Source organism: Carcharhinus amblyrhynchos, chromosome 33, assembly GCF_965287045.1.
Source record: "Carcharhinus amblyrhynchos chromosome 33, sCarAmb.v2.hapA, whole genome shotgun sequence".
NCBI lineage: Eukaryota > Metazoa > Chordata > Chondrichthyes > Carcharhiniformes > Carcharhinidae > Carcharhinus > Carcharhinus amblyrhynchos.
The window spans coordinates 13,141,469-13,160,717 of record NC_137356.1 but is presented as its reverse complement, the minus strand read 5'-3'; the positions used below and the strand labels follow the sequence as shown (position 1 = coordinate 13,160,717).

Below are 19,249 nucleotides of genomic sequence, written 5' to 3'. Positions count from 1 at the left end.
ATCTGGTTCATCAATGCCTACCCGGGAAGGAAACCTGCCATCCTTATCTGGTCTAGCCACATATGAAACCAGACACACAGCAGTGCAACTGATTATTAACTGGCTTAGCAAATCATTGCATCAAAGCGATGACAAGGATTAAGTAGAATGGACCACATGGCGTCAGCTTTATCTCGGCAAAGGCATTCCCCAGCTCAGTCCGCCCACAAATTCCATGTGGGATATTCGTCTTCACCTCCACTGGAAATCCCCACTGTCACAGTCAGTCTTCAGCCAACTCCATTCACTCCAACTGACGTCAAGGAACAGCAGAACACACTAGAAAAATCCATTCACATCACTGTTGCAAAGTGAATGGACTTCCTCATCCATCAGTTCAATGTCGCACAGCGGGTGAGGTAAGAGCAGTTTCATCATTGCTCTGAGCTCTACAACAAAACGGAAATATGCTCTTATGATTGCATTTGGTTAGTTGCTTCAAGTTGATCACAAAGCTGCAGCACAGGATTTGACTGGACAAGGAAAGGATGCAATGTTCTGAGGGCTCAGCCAAATTCATTAGAGCTATGCAGACCAGAATGGTCCCAGCTTCAAATCTAGTCTCTGCTAAATTAACTGGGCACTGCAATTACCTTCAGGCCTCCTGTGCAGTGACATTTATTGGCAACACATGAGGACAAGGTTGAGCTCGGTTGTGAGGCCCTCTGTGGTCGAACGGCTGTCATTATAAAAGTGCCGCTTGGGGGATATAAGTAAGTTCTCGGGTGGTGACAGCATCAAGTCAACCCCTATTCTCCTCCCCATGATCTCCCTAGTTTCAATACAGCAATCTTAACCAAAGCATAATCTGCGTGACAGTGCCTATTCAAGCTGCTGCTTGAGTTGAATTTCTAAAATATTGATCTTAGGCCATTGACACCAACTTGCAATATCAGCTGAGCAATACAAAATCAAAGGATGTGGCTTGGCCAACTGTACAAGGAAGGGCATTGACTATTCTGCCGTCAATGGAAGATGAATACACATCAATCAAAACCTACTTACCATCTTTGACATGTTTGTGGATATATCCTTGGGTGGAACTGTCCTCTTTGCCTTGAACTTCGTGGAAAACCATTTCTGGCACTGGGCCCTCACCTTAAGTTAAGATATGATATGCAGTCAGTAATCCCAGAGTGTTTCAAATCTCACACTGAATCTTATTACCTTAAAGGGCGGCACTGCTACCTCACAGTGGCAGGGATCCAGGTTCAATTCCCAGCTTGGGTCACTGTCTGTGTGGAGATTCAACATTCTCCCTGAGTCTGTGGGTTTCTTCCGGGTGCTCCGCTTTCTCCCACAGTCCAAAGATGTGTTGGATTAGGTGGATTGGCCACACTAAATTGCCCCTTAGTTTCAGGGGGACTAACTAGGGTAAATGCATGGGCTGTGGGAATAGAGCCAGGGTGGGATTGTGGTCAGTGCAGACTTGATGGGCCAAATGGCCTCCTTCTACACTGTAGGATTCTATGATTATTGGCCAGAATTAACCAGCTCTTGGTATAAATTATGTGTCACATAAATATAGCCACCGTTATATAATAGCAGGGCTGTGCCTGATACTTTCTGTGATAAATTCAGCTTGAGGGATCGAAGGGCCTGTTCCGTGCTGTTCTGTTCTTTGTTCTTTGAATTACACCATCTCCACTTAATTGAAATATTCCTCTGAGAATCTGACTTTACGATGGAATATGTTCAGAAAGGTTCAGAATGCTTGTACGAAATAGCAAATAAAACTTCTGGACACATTAATTACCAATTATGATTTACAGAAAGAAAGAACATCCTGCAAGGTCCCAGTAATTCGGGCCGGCATGAGGAAATGGGGAATTGGCAGACAGAACTGAGAAATGGGTCTTTTCTCTGGAAAAGATAAACTAAGAGATGACCCGATAGATCTATAAAATGATGAAGGTGTCTGATGGGTAGGTATGGGGCAGATGTTTCCACTTGTGAAGGTGTCCAAAAGTAGAAGTTTTCAATATAAAATAGTCACAAATAAATCAGGAGAGATATACTCAGAGAATAGAACTCGCTACCATTAGGAGCAGTTGAACTGAATAGAAGCACCGGCAGCATCTTTCAAACCTGTGACCATCAGAAGCGCATGGGGACCGCCACCACCTGCAAGTTCTCCTCCAAGCCACTCATCATCCTGACTTGGAAATATATTGACATTCCCTCGCTGTCACTGGGTCAAAATCTTGAAACTCCCTACCTAACAGCATTCTGGGAGGACCTACAAGGACTGCAGCAGTTGAAGAAGGCAGCTAGCCCACCACCTTCTCAATGGGCTTGGGTAGCAAATGCTGGCCTAGCCAGCTAGCCAGCCAGCAGCCCATGAAAGAATATTAAAATAAAATGCAGGCAAGCTAGATAAGCACGTGACAGAGAGAAAGGAAAAGAAGATTATGCTATCCAGAGAGATGAAGCAGGTAGTGGGGAGAAAATCTGCGGGGAACACATATGGGTATGGATCTGCTAGACAAAATGACCTATGTGTCATAAACTTGATGTAATATTATAATCCTTACCTTGGAATTTAACACACAGAGGATGATGAAGATGAAGGTGCCCTGGAAACTGTTGATGATGGTGAATAGATAGGCCATCACCACCATTTCCTCCTTAAAGTGGAACAGGCCAAGAATCCAACTACAGCCAAGGATAAACACCTGCGCAATGGCTTTAAATGCCAACATCCTGCAGTGAAGAGAAATCAGTGAGATATAGAGCTAGCTGACATGCTTCGTATTGTGTATGAATTTTAGATGATGTTGTATATACGCTATTATTTAATGACTTATTCACACACTGATTTGTCTATGTAGAGTCAAAACTGCCAACACGGCACAGAGGACATTCGGTCCATCCACTACTGTGACAGATCAATTTCAAAGGCCCTGAGCCTTAGAGTAGAGTTGCCAACACTCACTGAACATATTCCCATCAGCTCTGTCAGCTGACCTAGAATCTCAGGATTTCTGCAGCGCAGAAGGATGCCATTCAGCCTATCATGTCTTTCCGACTCTCTGAATAGCAACTCACTTACTGCCATTCTCCTGCCTTCTCTCCATGACCCTGCACATTCTTCCTTTTCAGGTTATGGTCTCAGGCTGTGCATTCCAGACCGTGACCACTCACTGCAATAAAAACATTTTCTATTGCTTTTGCTCCTCTTGCTAATTACTTTAAGTCTATGCCCGCTCGCTCTTGATCCTTTTACAAGTGGGAATGGTCTCTCCCTATCTACTCTGTCCAAGCCCGTCATGATTTTGAATATCTTTATCAAAACACTTGTCAACCTTCTTTTTCTCCAAAGAAAACAGTCACAACTTCTCCAAGGAAAACATTCCTAACTTCTCCAATCTATCTTCATAAAGTTTCTCATCCTTGGAACAATTCTCTTCTAGCCATGTGACATGTGAACATATGAAAGAGAAGCAGAAATAGGCCATTTAGTCCTTCGAGCCTGCTCCACCATTCAATAAGATCATGGCTGATATGTGTGCATTGAGTTCCACATTCCAATCTACCCCAGATAGCCTTTGATTCCCTTGCACAATGAGACATCTGGTCACAATATACCTGAGTCCAGTTTGATTGAATTTAATTATAAACTAATGAAGGGAGTAAAAATTGACACTTAAATTTGATGCAATTAAATATTCTCTTTAATTATCTGTGCCAAGATTTCCATCATTAGTTAGTTCATTCATTTATTTGGTCTCTGCTCAAAGGTAGGTCCCCGGTTCATTATTTGCTTGCTTCACCCTGAGCTGTTTTTGTCAGTGCTGGTGTACCATTGCCTTCCCGGGAGCAGGGCAAGGAGGCAATTCCCAAGTCTGCCATCAGCCAGAATGAGAATTGAACTGCGCTGTGGTTATTCTGCATCACACACTCGCCATCTAGCCTACCGAGTTAACTGGCTCCAGTCACCTAGCAAAGTTTCAATATTGATAAGTTATGGAATCAAGTTCCATTCCATTGTTTTGACTTCCTAGTTGACCGGGCAGTTGGACTGCTATTTTAGTTCAAACTGCTAAGCCACTTCTACCCGACTTACATTAAGCCCTTGTGCTTGCTGACCTCCGGTCCCACTGATGCAATGTCTTGATGTTATAAGACTCATACTTCCATGGCCTCACCCCTCCCTACTGCTATCCACTCCTCTAGCCCTAAAACTCTCTGAGATATCTTTTTCCTTCAATTCTGGCCCCTTGGGAACCACCAATAACCATTCAGGGCCATTCCTTCAGTTGCCTAGGCCCTAAGCCCTGAAATATCCTACCCAGCCCTCACTGCCTCTCTAATCTCTTTCACCCTTTAGGACACCTTAAAACCTAGCTCTTTGATCACTTTTTTGGTTATCTGTTCTAATATCTTCTTCAGTGCCTTGACGTCAAGATTTATTTGATAATGCTCCTGTGAAGTATCTTGAGGTGTTGTGCTACACTAAAGACACTATATAAATGTAGCTTCTTGTTGCATCACTAACAGTTGCATGGTTGACAAGATCTTGGAGCTCATCAGCAAGGATGCAATGACTGTCGATAACACTCCAGCTATAGGTTTGAGGCCTATGAGATCCTATAACCTCCACTTGGTTGCAGCACAGATAGGTTTTAATGAGGTTTCAGGTGCCTGTAACTGCGTCCACTAATTTTGATAAGCTTGGTCCAACACCCAGGACAGTAAGTAACCCAGGTGCTATCCGAGTGTGACCAGCATCAGTTACATCTCCCTCTGTCTCCCTTTCCTGGTTCTGGCTTTAATCTCAATATTTTTCTCAGAGAACAGTGAACCAACCAGGGATCTCCAGCCGAACACTATCTATTTCTTACAGTCGAAAAGCTTGTTGCCTGTGAATAATGAATGGCCACTTGGGTGAGATATCTGGCACTGAGTACCACAGAATTGCACTTTGCCAGGGAATGATTCCTTAAGCAGAGTGGGTGAGGCAGTAAAACTCTTCAAAATAAAGTCTGGCAATCTTGGTGAAACTCACTTAGTGTCTTGAAGCTTTGATACTGCAACGTCACGTTTGGAAACTGCGTTCCTCAAAGTCCAGAGTGTTATGAGGTACAGAAGCGTATTGGTCTGTTGATAGATTAGAAATGCAAGGTGAGTTGAGCGAGCCTGCACTCCCGAAGGATCACTGTCCTAAACCAGAACCCGGGGTGGTGCAAGAGAGAGAAAAAGAGAGCTGCAACCTGACAGGGCAGGCTCTCTAGCCCACATGGCCTAAAGCATGGCACCAGCTGCAATCTGCGCAGTCCAGGGATTGATTGGCAGTGCCATTCTGGCACCTGGGCAATGCCCAGCAGGCACATTGGCACTCTCCATCTGTGGAGGCCAGCATGAAGCAGGGAGCCGATCGGCGGAGGAGGGCCTGCTACGTGCTCTGCAAAGGGATCGGATTGGGGGAGACCTGAGAGGCGAGTGGGTGGGGAGTGGGGGTTAGAGTGGCTGGAGCTTAATGTAAGTCAGGTAGAAGTGGCTTAGCAGTTTGAACTAAAATAGCATTCCTACTGCCGGGTCAACTGGAAAGTCAAAACAATGGAATGGAACTTGATTCCATAACTTATCAATATTGAAACTTTGCTAAGTGACTGGAGCCAGTTAGCTCGGTAAGCTAGATGGCGAGTGTGTGATGCAGAATAACCACAGCGCAGTTCAATTCTCATTCTGGCTGATGGCAGACTTGGGACTTGCCTCCTTGCCCTGCTCCCGGGAGTGGAAGGCAATGGTACACAAGCACTGACAAAGACAGCTCAGGGTGAAGCAAGCAAATAATGAACCGGGGACCTACCTTTGAGCAGAGACCAAATAAATGAATGAATTAACTAATGATGGAAATCTTGGCACAGATAATTAAAGAGAATATTTAATTGCATCAAATTTAAGTGTCAATTTTTACTCCCTTCATTAATTTATAATTAAATTCAATCAAACTGGGCTCAGGTATCATGTGACCAGATGTCTCGTTGGGCACCACCCACTCATGTGTAGGATGCAATCAGTCATGGGTCCCCGCAATTGCGAGGGTAGGGGGGAGTTGGTTGAGCTCTTTCTCTCTGTCAGACCCCTGCAGTTGCTATTGAGCATGTGCACAATCAGAGGTTTGCACATGTGCTGTAGATCCCTCCACAGGATGGCTGGCAAATTATGCCCACCTGACTGCCTGCAGTAGCTAGAAACAGTAACGGCAATTTTTTCAGTGACTAAGTGCATACGATTGGGCATGAAAACTAACGCAAAAAACAGATCAGGAACTCTTCCATTTTCAAGATAGATGGACATTTAGAATCAATCTCATAAAATTCTGCCCGTACGGAAATATTAAGACAGATCTCCTAACGCTTGGTCAAAGAGCTGGATGTTAACCAGCGTGTTAAAGGAGAAGTGAGGGGAGGAGTGTTTAGAAAGAGAATTTCAGAGCTTCAGACCTGGGCACCTGGAATGACAGAAATCGGGATCAGTGAACAGGCCAGGACTGAAGAAACACAAAGGTTGTAGAGGCTTGTAGAGTTCAACGGTGATATAGACATTAGGGAATCCATGGAGATATTTGAGCACGGGATAAGAACTTTTTGGCAGACTAGCAGCCAATGTATCAGCAAGTGTAAGAGTGGTGGTAAAGAACAGGACTTGATGTGAATTGGTGTGTTAAAAGAGCTCAATCTGTGGAGGGTAGAAGATGTTACGTCAGCCAGGAGAAAATTGGAATAGAGAGAACAAAGTCGCGAGTGAAGGTAGCAGCAGGAAGGTTGAGAAAGGGGCTTAGAAGAAGGATGACCTTTATTGTATGTTTGAACTATAATCACCAACTAAAATGAACTACAACAGCACAATCTCAATATGGATAATATAGAAATTTACCCCAATTATCACGCACACGGGCCCCAAGAAGCTCCAGATGAATCTTCTATGCATTTGTAGCCAGCAGCTGGAGTTTAACAGAAGATTTATGATTAAAGTTCAGGAAGTACTGAATTCTCAGCAAATGCAACATTGTGACCCAGGTAACCAGTCTGCCAATTAACCAGGCTCATATGGAGCATAAGTGCTAGCAGGACCTAGTTGGCCCATTTCTCTGCTGCACTTTGACCCATGCTCTGCCATTAATTTGTAGCAGGGCACACTGTAATTGTGTTTAATGATCTCTGCCCAGGGAAGGAAGTCAAGAGACTAACTAGTGCTCCTGGTAGGAGACATGGGGCTGTGGCTTCACAAACTGTGTAGAAATCAGCGAACAAATGGTTGAAATCGACTGCGATCGACTGCTTTCTCTGGTCAAAGAGCCCTCTGCCACTCACTGCAGATGTGGAGATGCTGGCGTTGGACTGGGGTAAGCATAATAAGAAGTCTCACAACACCAGGTTAAAGTGCAACAGGTTTATTTGGTAGCACAAGCCACAAGCTTTCATCTGTGCTTAACCCTCTCTCTATTCACATTATCTGTGCCTTTAAGACTTGATTACCTGTAAAGACTCGCATGCCAACCATTATTTTGTAACTTGAGTTTGTGTCTTTATATGCCCTGTTTGTGAACTGAATTCCCTCTCACCTGATGAAGGAGCAGCGCTCTGAAAGCTTATGGCTTGTGCTACCAAATAAGCCTGTTGGACTTTAACCTGGTGTTGTGAGACTTCTTACTGTACTCACTACACAGACATGGCTGAAGAATACTATTTCGGTGAAGTGCCTCAGTAGAAAGTTTAGAGTCATGAACACAGTAAATTCTGAATGGTATAATCTCCTGTACCTTGCCCAGTTTATCTCTCAGTTGGTCTGAACATTGACTCCTTTAGGAGTAGCAACAGTGCCCACCTGAGAAAGGGCAAAAATCAACCAAAAGCTCCAACTCCTGGAAACATGTGCAAATGTTGTCTCAGGACAGAATTGGGCTCAGCTGTGATGCTGCCTGAAGGTGAACAGCCAACATTGGACTGATCCCCACAAAAAAATTACCAATTGAGTGATTTCCAAGGGAATGAGAGTGGCAGACCGTCCTGGTACAGAATTCACAAGGTCATCAGAGGTTTGGTCGTTTTGTATTTGTTGAACTGCTGGAGACCAGCACTTAGAAAGCACCTTTTGTGGCCGCAGGAATTTGATGATCAGCCATGATCAAAATGAATGGCGGAGAAGGTTCGAAGGATCAAATGGCCAACCCCTGCTTCTAAAAGGCTTTACAGTCAATTACTTCTGAAGTGCTGTCACTGTTACCATAAAAGAAAGGGCAGGTAATCAATTTGTACAAAGCAAATAGTAACAGTTTTTGTGACGTTTGGTTGAGTGATAAATAATGACCATGGTCCCAGGGATAACTTCACTGCTCTTCTTTAAAATAGTGCCAAGAATGGGCAGCAGGGCCTCAGTTTAATATAATATATAACTGACAAACAGCACCTCTGACAGTGAGCACTGCCTCAGAGATTTTATGCTCAGTACTGTGGAGTGGGACTTCAGCCCAAACCTTCCGAATCTAAAAGATGGAGCCTGACAAATAAGGGTTCAACTTAATGTCCCCCTGACCAACCTTTTGTTAAACCTGTTCTAATATCCCCTTTCATGGGTTGGTTTCATTTGAAGTTTCATTTGATAACAGTCCTGTGAAGCACCTTGGGCCAGTTCAGTGCATTGAAGGTACTATAAAATGCAAGTTGGTATTGTCTCACTGAGAGACGACACAACCAATAATGCAGCACTCCCTCAGTAGTGCACTGAGAATCACAAACTGGATTTTGGGTTCATGTCTCTGGAGAGGGACTCAAACCCCCACCCCTCTACCCCGCCACTCCCCCCAACTTTCAGATGCAGCGTTCCAAGGTTCAAGATCATATATGAACATAGGAACAGGAATAGGCCATTCAGCCCTTCAAGCCCATTCCACCATTCAATAAGATCGTGGCTGATCTGTGGCCTAACTCCATGTACTTGCCCTAGGCCCATATCCCTTGGTACCCCTGCTCAATAAAAATTTGGCTGTCTCGGACTTAAACCTAGCAACTGAACTCGCATCCACCTCCGTCTGAGGAAAGACTTCTAAACTTCTACCACTCTTTGGATGTAGAAATGTTTTCTAACATCTCTCCTAAATAGCTTGGCCCTAATTTTTAGATTATGACCCCTGGTTCTAGAGCCTTCAACCAAGTAGCAAACTTTCTCCTGTCTCCTGATCGGTCAAGAATGGGTTCAGGAAATGTGGAAACAGTAAATTAACAACTTGCATTGTAAGGTTGGAAAATCATGAGACCTTACTTACTGCCTGGATGATCCATAGCCTTCGTGGTACACTGCAGCAGAAATGATTACGATTATTGCAGGAACACCATAGCCAAAGGGATACATGTATTTTGCATTATTTTCAAAATTGGGAATCCTCAATTTTATGATGTTTTGGACCATGAGGTGGAGCTGGACACCCTCCAAAAACATCCAAACAAATGCCGCTAAGAAGAAGTAGTGTAAAAATCCTGCTATCATCCCACACGCCACCTGAAACAATAAGGAATACCATAAGATCGTTTAATGTTTTCATTCCAGTTATACAATTTCAGCTGGTACTAATATGCTTGCACATATGTAGGCTGTCCAGTCTGTTCAACCATAATATTTGTGCCACACAAGTGGTAGGCAATGATTATCTCCAACGAGAAAAAATCTAACCATTTCCTCATGACATTCAATGATATTGCCATCACTGAATCCCCCACTATCAACATCCTGGGGGGGTTACCATTGACTAGATACTGAACCAGATCAGCCATACAAATACTGTTGCTACAACAGCAGGTCAGAGGCTGGGAAATATGTGGTGAATAACTCAACTACTGACTCCCCAAAAACTGTCCGCCAGCCAGAAGGCACAAGTCAGAATTATGATGGAATACTCTCCACTTACCTGGATGAGTGCAGCCCCAACAAAACTCAAGAAGATCAACATCATCCAAGGCAAGGCAGCCTGTTTGATTGGCAGCCTATCCACAATCTTAAACATTCACTCCCTTCACCACTGATGCACAGTGGCAGCAATGTGTACCTTTTACTAGATGCACTGGAGAACTCATCAAGGCTCCTGTATTTTTCAAACCTGTGATCTCTACCACCTACAAGGACAAGGGCACATAGGAACAACACCACCTGCAAGGTTCCCTCCAAGCCACTCACCATCCAGACTTGGCTGCCCCTTCATTATCAATGAGTCAAAATCCTGGAACTTCCTCCCTAACAGCATTGTGGCTGTACTTACACCACAGGGACTGCAGCGGGTTCAAGAAGGTAGCTCACCACCACCTTTTCAAATGCAATTAGGGATGGGCAATAAATTCTCGTCCATCCAGTGACATCCACATCCCATTATTTAAATAAATAATTTAAAAGGAAATTTGAACTCAACTCCATATTCATACTTGGTCTGCATCCTGTAATATGAAATGTTAACAAAAATCTATTGACTTCAATGTCAGTGTGTCAATTGAATCCCATCATCCCCAGGACTGAGGAGAATATTAGTTTTACCACCTGCCTGAGAATGACCCTGGAAACTTGGAGAAGGGTGTAAAACAGCCTTGCACCCGATGCCACCAGTTTCCATATTAAAGTTAGGTTAAAATTCCCTCCACCAAACCCTACATCATTTTTCAATCTACTTAATTCCTAATTTTATATAATCGGCTTGAGTTTGGATCACAAACGCAGCATAGTGTGGCCCTTCCATGCCCCACTTGTGCACTGCTGGCAATGGAGGAAATTCTTACCCGGTTTTCGGTTCTGTTGACCCCAACTATGAAGAGCAGCTCCGCCAGAAAGAGACTCAGGCATAGCTGCGTGTGGATCATGGTTACAGAACTCTTAAGTTGCTTCACAAAGACAAAGATTCCAATAGCAATAGCAAGACAGGCTAGTGATACAGAGATCCCCACACGTGTGATTATAGCAAGAGCAACAGGCTCGGTCTGCAGGAAAAACACATTCAGATATGTTGGTTATGAGCAATTCTCATTCACAAGGTAGATTTCCATTTTTTAAACATTCCGTAACTTAACTGGTCATCGTGTTGTACAGCACAACAGGAGGCCCTATATCCCCTTGAGTCTTCAATGGCTCATTGAAAGACTTAACCAATTAGGCCCATTCCTCCTGATCTACTGTTCTCCAGGTTTAGTTGATAGTTTATTACAGGGATCTAGAATCTTCCACGTGACAGAAAGTGGCCTCCTGTGTCTCCTCCAAGAAGTTCCTGTTTTTATCCAAAGAGGCTCATTTTCCCTTCAACATTGTGAACAAATCCCAATCGCCTTCAAGACGTGAAGAACGCTCCCATCTTTTGCTGGAAATCTCTAACGCCTGTTCTACTCAAGTTCATTCATTCCAAATACCTCAAGACTATATCTCCCAGTCTCTCTTTCCTCTGCAATCTTTTAGTGTCACCAAACCATTACTTCTTGACTCACCTGATCTTTTTTGGTGGTCAGGGAGTGTAGGACTTGGAGAGACTGATTAAAAATTACAACCAGGGCTTTCAGCAGAAAACTCTTGAAGGGTTAAATGTCCTCATCATGTTCCTATGTTCCAATGTTCGTCCGATATCTTTTGCTAGCCTATCTACTTCTCTGGACCTGATCTTTTCCCAAGGTCTCTGAATAAAGCAAATTACAATGCAACAGTGCAGACCCAGAGTAGGTAGGTAGCCATAGTCCTCAAAGGACTTTTGGTATCTCTCTAATGGCCAAAAACAATTGGTAATACAACTTGAGGGACATCACTCTGCTTCAAACATGGGACAGGTAGAGGAGACAGGTCCCAAGTCTAGCTCAACTGGAATTTAACTGAATCTGCACTGTTGGCATTATTCTGAAGCACACACTAGCTTTCTAACCAAATGAGCTAACTGGCCCACAAGAGTAGGCTGAAGATAAACATCAATCTTACACAATAGAAACGTCCGTTATCACGTACTATCCAACCACATTACCTGGTTCAGAGACTGCAATCTTTGAGCTAGGAGGTATAGGGTTTAAACCCCACTCCCACCTGCTTGGTGTTGTAGAAACTCTCTCTCCCATCAATTGTAGTAGTTAGCACTGTTGCCACACAGCACCAGGGATCCAAGTTGAATTCTGGCCTTGGGTGACTTTGTGTAGAGTTTGCACATTCTCCCTATGTCTGTGTGGGTTTCCTCCGGGTGCTCTGATTTCCTCTGGGTGCTCTGGTTTCCTCCCAAACTCCAAAGATGTGCAAATTAGATGGGTTGGCCAAGTTAAATTGCCTGCTAGTGTCCCAAGATGTGTAGGTTAGGAGGGATTAGCGGGCAAAATATATGGGATTATGGGGATAGGGCCTCGGTAAGATGTTCAGTCAGAAAGTCAGTGCAGACTCCATAGGCCGAATGGCATCCTTTTGCACTTTAGGGGTTCCATGGTTCTATTCTATCTTCTTTTCATTGATATAAAAATGATTGTGCTCATGTTGTGGGCTGTCAGATCACAATTACCCTGTGAATCCTTCCACTACAACAAACTTACCCTCATGTTAAGAGCCCAAATTGTCTGGTCACTGAAACTTAACTGTCAAGAATATTGATGAATAAGCATTTATACCTGCCAATCGAAAGGAGTTATCAGCAGAGCGAGGCTGGAAAGCCGACTGCATTGACACTGGGTGTGAGTTCCATTGGAATTTCCCATAACGCAGCCCCTGGAAGACCAATAGCTTTTTCCAGCAGCGTAATTCCAGTTGGCACAGTGCAATTTTGAATTACTTTTGGCCTCCTGTGGAGAGCAAGGATTACATTTTAACACCCGCTGTTACTGGCCCAATTGTAAATGGGTAAAAAAGTTAATGCTTGTCAAACTGCACATCAAACTGGCACAAGCCTTTACAAACCTCAGTGTGTTTGAAAGTGAAATTCACTTTTGGGTCAAATCCAAGGTTGCCACTGTTGGTTATCACAGCTGAAACCACGTTTGAGATCAATTGAAATGACATCTGTGCTCCACCAATGGAGCTGAGGTTGAAAATGCTTCCATTCATTATGGAATCCATGTTGTTGAAGGCGATCAAAGCGACAGAAGCAAAATCTGTCCCTGGAGGGAATGTTAAACATTACTCAGACTGGAGTGAAACCTGCTGCATGCGCACATATGAAATAGGAGCAAGAGTAAACCACATGGCCAGTCAAGCCTGCTCCGCTACTCAATACTCATAGCTAATCTTCAGTTGGGATTTCACTTTCCCATAAACAGGAATCCTTCTGATTCCCTGAGAAACCAGAAATCTGTCTGTCTCAGCCATAAGTGTATTCAATAATGGTACATTCATAACCCACAAAGATTCACAAAGAGTGAAGAAATTTCTTCTCACCACAGTCCTAAACGATTGGCCCCCTTGTCCTGAGACTATGCTCCCGTGCTATGGGGTTCCCAGCCAGTGGAAACAACCTCTCAGTATCTATCGACTCAAGAGCCTTTGGGATCTTGTGCGTTTTAATGAGATTGTCTCTCATTCTTCTAATCTCCAGAGAATATAAACCCATTTAGTCAGCCTCTTAATAGCGAATAATCTTCTATTACCATGGACTAATTTAGTGAACTTTTGCTGTGCTGTCCATGTTTAAGGAATGCAAGTTCCTTAAACCAAAACTCTATATGGTATTCCACATGTGCTCTTACCAAAGCCCTGCACAATTGTAGCCAGAATTCTTTAATCTTGTATTCCAATTTTCTTGCTGTAAAGGCCAACATGCAATTTATCTTCCTAATTTTCTCGGTACATGCACGCTACCTTTCTGTGCTCCTGAGGGAGTATACTTGACTCCCTCTGAACATCAATATTTCCAAGTTCCATGCCTTCTAAAAACTGTTATGCTTTTCTATTTTTACAAGTAAAGTAATAACCTCTTGCTTCTTCACATTGTACCCCGTTTGCCACCTTGTGGCCCACTCACTTAACATACCCAGACTCCTTAAAGGACCAGAGTGAAGCAGGACCAGCATTTGGTTGGGCCAGTTCAGATTTCCAATCCTCCTGGGTTGTCATGGAGCCCCCCAGCAATTAAAGATTAATCTCCTGATCACCGATGCTAGCAACAGGCATTAAAAATAAACTATGCTTTTCTCAATATTAAAAGAATTCAAAAAGAAGCAGGCTGTTTTACTGGGTGGAATGGTAAGAGACCAGATGTGACAAAATGTTCAGGAATACACTTAATCAGAGTTGGCAATCCTGGGGTCAGATGCTTCACACAGTTTGGACTTTGCCTAATCTATGTCACAAAGGCCATTCCTACATTCTAATAACAAATGTTATAATCTTTGTAAAGCAATTAGGTATGAAGATGAAAGTTCCAATTTCACATAAAAATGTAGGAACTAATTAAAAGAGATAAAGTCTTAGATTCATAAAGAACCGTTCACGCCATCAAAATGTCCTAAAGCTCTTTATAATCAATGAGCAATTTTCTGATAAGTACTGGTGTAATGCAGGAAATGTGGCAGCCAATTTACACACAGCAAGCTCCCACAAACAGCAATGTAATAATGGCCAGGCAACCTGTTTTCATCAGTGAAATTTGTTGGGCAGGCCACCAGGGAGAAGTTCCCTACTTATTTGTGAAACAGTACCAAGGAAGAAGGAACATCGTCCTCTTCTCAGAGGCAACTAGGGATGGACAATAATGTCCATGTCGCTAGTGATCCCAAATCCGACAAAAAAATTCAAAATCATTCCAGTGACTAACCACTCTTCAATGTACTAATATGGCTGTCAGCCAAAGCCTCTCACCCTCTCCAGCTATAAGTGCAGGGATATTGCATTCCCATGCTATCACGCATACCTTAGACCAAAGCCAAATTTTCATTTTGCACGCACAACCCCCAGCAGCTGAGATTCCCAGATGCATACCTGCAATATACACAACAGGTAGAATTTTCCTCTCCCACCCATCATGGGAATCCTAGTGGGAGGGACACAGGTCATGCAAAGGTCTGTTGAACTCAGGAGGGATTTTGGTCTTGGGTCGAGCACGGGCATAAAATCCCACCCCGGGGCTTATCAGAGCCACACAGCATTGTGGGAACTGAACACTCCAGATGAGTGAGTCTGCCAGAGAGCATCGTTACTTTACTACAGCAACAGGGGCACATTATGTAGTGTAAAGCACTAATGTAAACAGAGAATGCACGCCATTAACGATGTAGAATCTCATGACAATAGATGAAAGGTGGCTCTATGTGAAGCCTCCCACTCAGGTTCAAAGAATGTTGAATGAGAGTTAAAGTTTACCAATAGCCTTGCCTCCAGCCTTGATCCTAACCAAGGACAACCAAGCTAAGACCTTTAACAGTGATATCAGATTCTATAGTAGCTATAGTGTTTTTCCCTTCCATAGAACATCCAAAGGTTGAATGAATTTAAATATTCTGCAATTAGATTTAGTCATGAAAATAAGCAGATGTGTTTACTGAGAACAACTGAACTAGAAAAGAAGAACATTAAATTTACCCCATGGTGCTGCTCTGGTCACTGCATTTCGGTAAATATCTATAAAGTTGCCCTTTGCCTGGAGTTTGACTTGATCAGGCACTGAAGCATTTTTCCCTCGAAAAGTTCGTATTTCCAAATCTACAAAGTGAAGGAAAGAAGATTTGTAAATGTTCCCTGTCAGAATGAGATTTATTCACAAGGTGATTAACTTCTGCACTTAAACGTTTTCGGGGATAGATTTAAAAGAAAGATATACATTTATATAGAACATTCTATATATTTATATAATGCTTTGCAGATAATTGTCTTTTCTTGAATGTAGTCAGTGTGATAGTATATGTAAAACACAGCAATCAATTTGTACACAACAAGCTTCCAAGAACGGCAATAAGATGAATGACCAGATTGAATCATAAAGTGTTAGAATCCATATGCTGCAGAAGGAGGCCATTCGGCCCAACAATCCTGCATCAACAACAATCGCACCGAGACCCTATCCCCGTAATCCCACATATTTACCCTGCTGGTCCTCCTGACACTTGGGGACAATTTAGCATTGTCAATCCACCTAACTAACCTGCACATCTTTGGACTGTGGGAGGAAACCGGAACACACAGAGGAAACCCATGCAGGCATGGGGAGAATGTGCAAACTCCACACAGGCCGGAATTGAGCCCCAATGCCTTGTGCTATGAGGCAGCAGTGCCAACCACTATGCATCTCCTGTCTGTCTTTTAATTATTTTCTTTAAGGGCTAAATATTGGCTAGGATAACCAAGGATAAGTCATCAGCTCTTCCTCAAAGCAGTGCCAGAGGATTGTTTGTATCCGTTTAAGGGAGCAGACAGAACTCTGGTTGAACGTCTCATCTGAAAACGTGTCCAACAGTGTAGCATTGCCTCAGTTATTGTTCAAGCCTGGGCAAAAACGGAATGGAAAACAGATGAGTTCTACAATTTATCATAACTGTGACAGTGAACCTTACCCCCTTGGTTTATTGTGGCAGATTGATTTCAGAGGTCTAAATTTATTCTCTAGACAAAAGAATTGCATCACACTGATTGAAGAACCAATGAGGAAAGTTTTCAAACAAATTCCACATTCTGTGCATTGTGTAGAATGTTATGCCTCACATTTCACACATAGGCACATGCACATACATACACAAACTCATGTTGTAAGGTGTTAAGCATAGTTTAGTAGATCTTATTAAGGTATCTGAAATCTTAGCTCAACAGTAAACATTTATTACCTACTGGAAACTATATACATAGGTCCAAGTGGGACCTGTCTCCATGCTTGCACCCACACACAGCTCTGTCCAGCATTACTCCTTTAGGAATGGGTCATGTTTTCTATTGTACTATTGTGTGGCCAGCACCATACTCATTCCCACATTAACACTTTATGTGCCAGGCTCTTATACTGCAATGTATACGTATATTGAATATACAGACACAAATACATACACGGAAGCATATCACGGGTGAAAGCAAACACACATGGGTGCATAACACATACAAATGGACACACACACACTCACACACACACACGTGCGCACACATGTACATTCACAGGCACATACATAATTCAAGAAAATACATCAAATAAAATATGTCTATGGAATGTACCAATATTTTCAGTTGATTCAATTCTCCTCCCCTGATCAGATAAGTTTAGACTGGCAATGATTGCAGAGTTCTCCACAGCTTGCAGGAATATGGAAGCCAAATAGAACCGCTCTTCCTTTTGCATGTTGTTCCACAGGGAATCATTCCTCAGTAGATCATTTGCAGTTGAAACGATTTTCTGCACAGGACAGAACATTTTATTTGCATCCTGTGAACCTTGGGACTTTTTTTTAAAAAAGGCTTTTTATTTAAAGACATTCATCCTGCAAACTCCCTTCTCTAGCCAGCAATTCCATTTCACTCACCCTGGCCATTCTCTCATACTGAACCAGGGTTCTCTAAGTCTCGATGTCCTATTTGACCCTGAGCTGAGCTTCCAACCCCATATCCTCACCGTGACCATGTCTGTCAACTTCCATATCTTCTCCTGCGTCTGACCTGACAAGACATTCCAAGCTCTCCTGTCTTGTCCCCAACATAAACCTGAGCCCATGCTAATGCAAAACTCTGTTATCCATATCCTAAATCACACCATCTCATTCGTGCACCATCAGTGTCAGTTCTCCCTCAATCTGAGGATGATGACCACTCAGCATCTTGGGATTCTGCCATGGGTCTTCATGTACCTGCACAAACCCACAGATCTTTGGGAACAGGGCAGGATGTCACATGAGGTAGCGGAATCTGGAGTGAAGATTTTCCTTCCTTCTTTACCTGCAGTCTTGCCTCATCATTAAGACTTTGGACACAAACCTACCAGCTGTTCACGCCACGCTCCTGCTGCAGCAAGGTCGGAGAATTTGGCACTCAGCCAAGTCTCCATCCACTGCAGTGGGATGGGAAAATCCCTCAGGTGTGAATGATGGTAACATTCCAGCCTACATGACTCAAAGTTTGATGCAGTTTGATAGGCAAATTGTTGCCATTCTGAATGATAGGTGGCAAGCTCCTCCCAGCTATTAAGATCAATACTGCACTTCAGGGAGGACGTCAGAGTGCTTTAAAGCATTATCTGAGAGTGGAGAGAACAGAACCTGGCAAAGGAGAAGGTTTTCAAGCAGCTGGACAGTGTCCAGTTCATCGATGTGGATTTTCAGAAGCTTTTCTTGAATGCTTGTGGACCTTGCTTTAAAGCATTTATTCAATGGTCCTCCCATTGAATCTGAAGATATGGCTGATGCATTGTCATAGTCATAGAGTCATAGAGGTCTCCAGCACAGAAAAGACCCTATGGCCCATCAATTCTGTACTCGTCAAAAATAATCAGCTAACTATTCTAATCCCATTTTCCAGCACTCTGCCCATAGCCTTGTAGCCTTGGCATCACACATGCACATTTAAATACTTCTTGAATGTTATGAGGGTCTCTTCCTGCTTCACTCTTCGAGACAGTGAGTTCCAGACTCCCACCACCTTCTAGGTGAAAAAGTTTTCCTCACGTCTACTCTAAACATCCTGCCCCTTACTTTAACTCTATGCTCCTGGTCATTGATCCCTCCACCAAGAGAAATGTTTCTTCCTGTCTACTCTATCTATGCCCCTCATAATTTTATACACCTCAATCATGCCTCCCCCTCAGTCTCCTATGCTTCAAGGAAAACATTGCTGATAGAATTTCTCTAGCACTCATATGTGTCGATAATAAACAGTCTAGATCTTGCTCACGACAACTGACCTGTACACTAGGACTTTTGTTGACAGGAAGAGGATTTTGTTGTCAAACACTCGGTAACAGGCTGATTTGGCGCAGATGATCCTGACTGGATCTCCTTGTCAATGCTGAACTTTCGAGAGAGGTGATTGCCAAGGTATGGGGAGTGCCCAACATTATCCAAAGTCTCCCCTTCAACATATATGGGAGGTGGAACATTTGGCTGATTAGGTATGGGTTAATATATGAGTTTTGTTTTGGCATTATTTAAGAAGAGGCTGAGTTGAAGAGATCGAGAGTGACTTGTGGAAGGGCAACAAACACTGTCATGCAGCTGTAGATCATGTATCTATGATTCAACTGTTACCCCTATGATATACGCTGGCTGCGACATTGTTTTCAATTTTCTCCCGCCAATCACCCCACCCTATTTCT

At 43.3% G+C, this 19,249-nt stretch overlaps 1 protein-coding gene across 1 annotated transcript in view; it reads right to left on the bottom strand.

The window, feature by feature from the left end:
* Positions 1 to 343: 343 nt before the first annotated feature.
* LOC145360972 (adhesion G protein-coupled receptor E3-like) overlaps positions 344 to 19,249 on the bottom strand; it is a 48,022-nt gene continuing 29,116 nt past the window's right edge. Inside the window, exons 9-19 of the mRNA XM_080216479.1 lie at positions 17,164 to 17,341; positions 15,550 to 15,669; positions 12,934 to 13,133; positions 12,648 to 12,818; positions 10,806 to 11,003; positions 9,311 to 9,543; positions 6,922 to 6,988; positions 5,048 to 5,139; positions 2,574 to 2,742; positions 1,045 to 1,137; positions 344 to 428 (exon numbers count right to left, since the gene is read on the bottom strand). Coding sequence (XP_080072605.1) covers positions 414 to 428; positions 1,045 to 1,137; positions 2,574 to 2,742; positions 5,048 to 5,139; positions 6,922 to 6,988; positions 9,311 to 9,543; positions 10,806 to 11,003; positions 12,648 to 12,818; positions 12,934 to 13,133; positions 15,550 to 15,669; positions 17,164 to 17,341 — 1,536 coding nt within the window. The 3' untranslated portion in view covers positions 344 to 413. The remainder of the gene's footprint in view (positions 429 to 1,044; positions 1,138 to 2,573; positions 2,743 to 5,047; positions 5,140 to 6,921; positions 6,989 to 9,310; positions 9,544 to 10,805; positions 11,004 to 12,647; positions 12,819 to 12,933; positions 13,134 to 15,549; positions 15,670 to 17,163; positions 17,342 to 19,249) is intronic.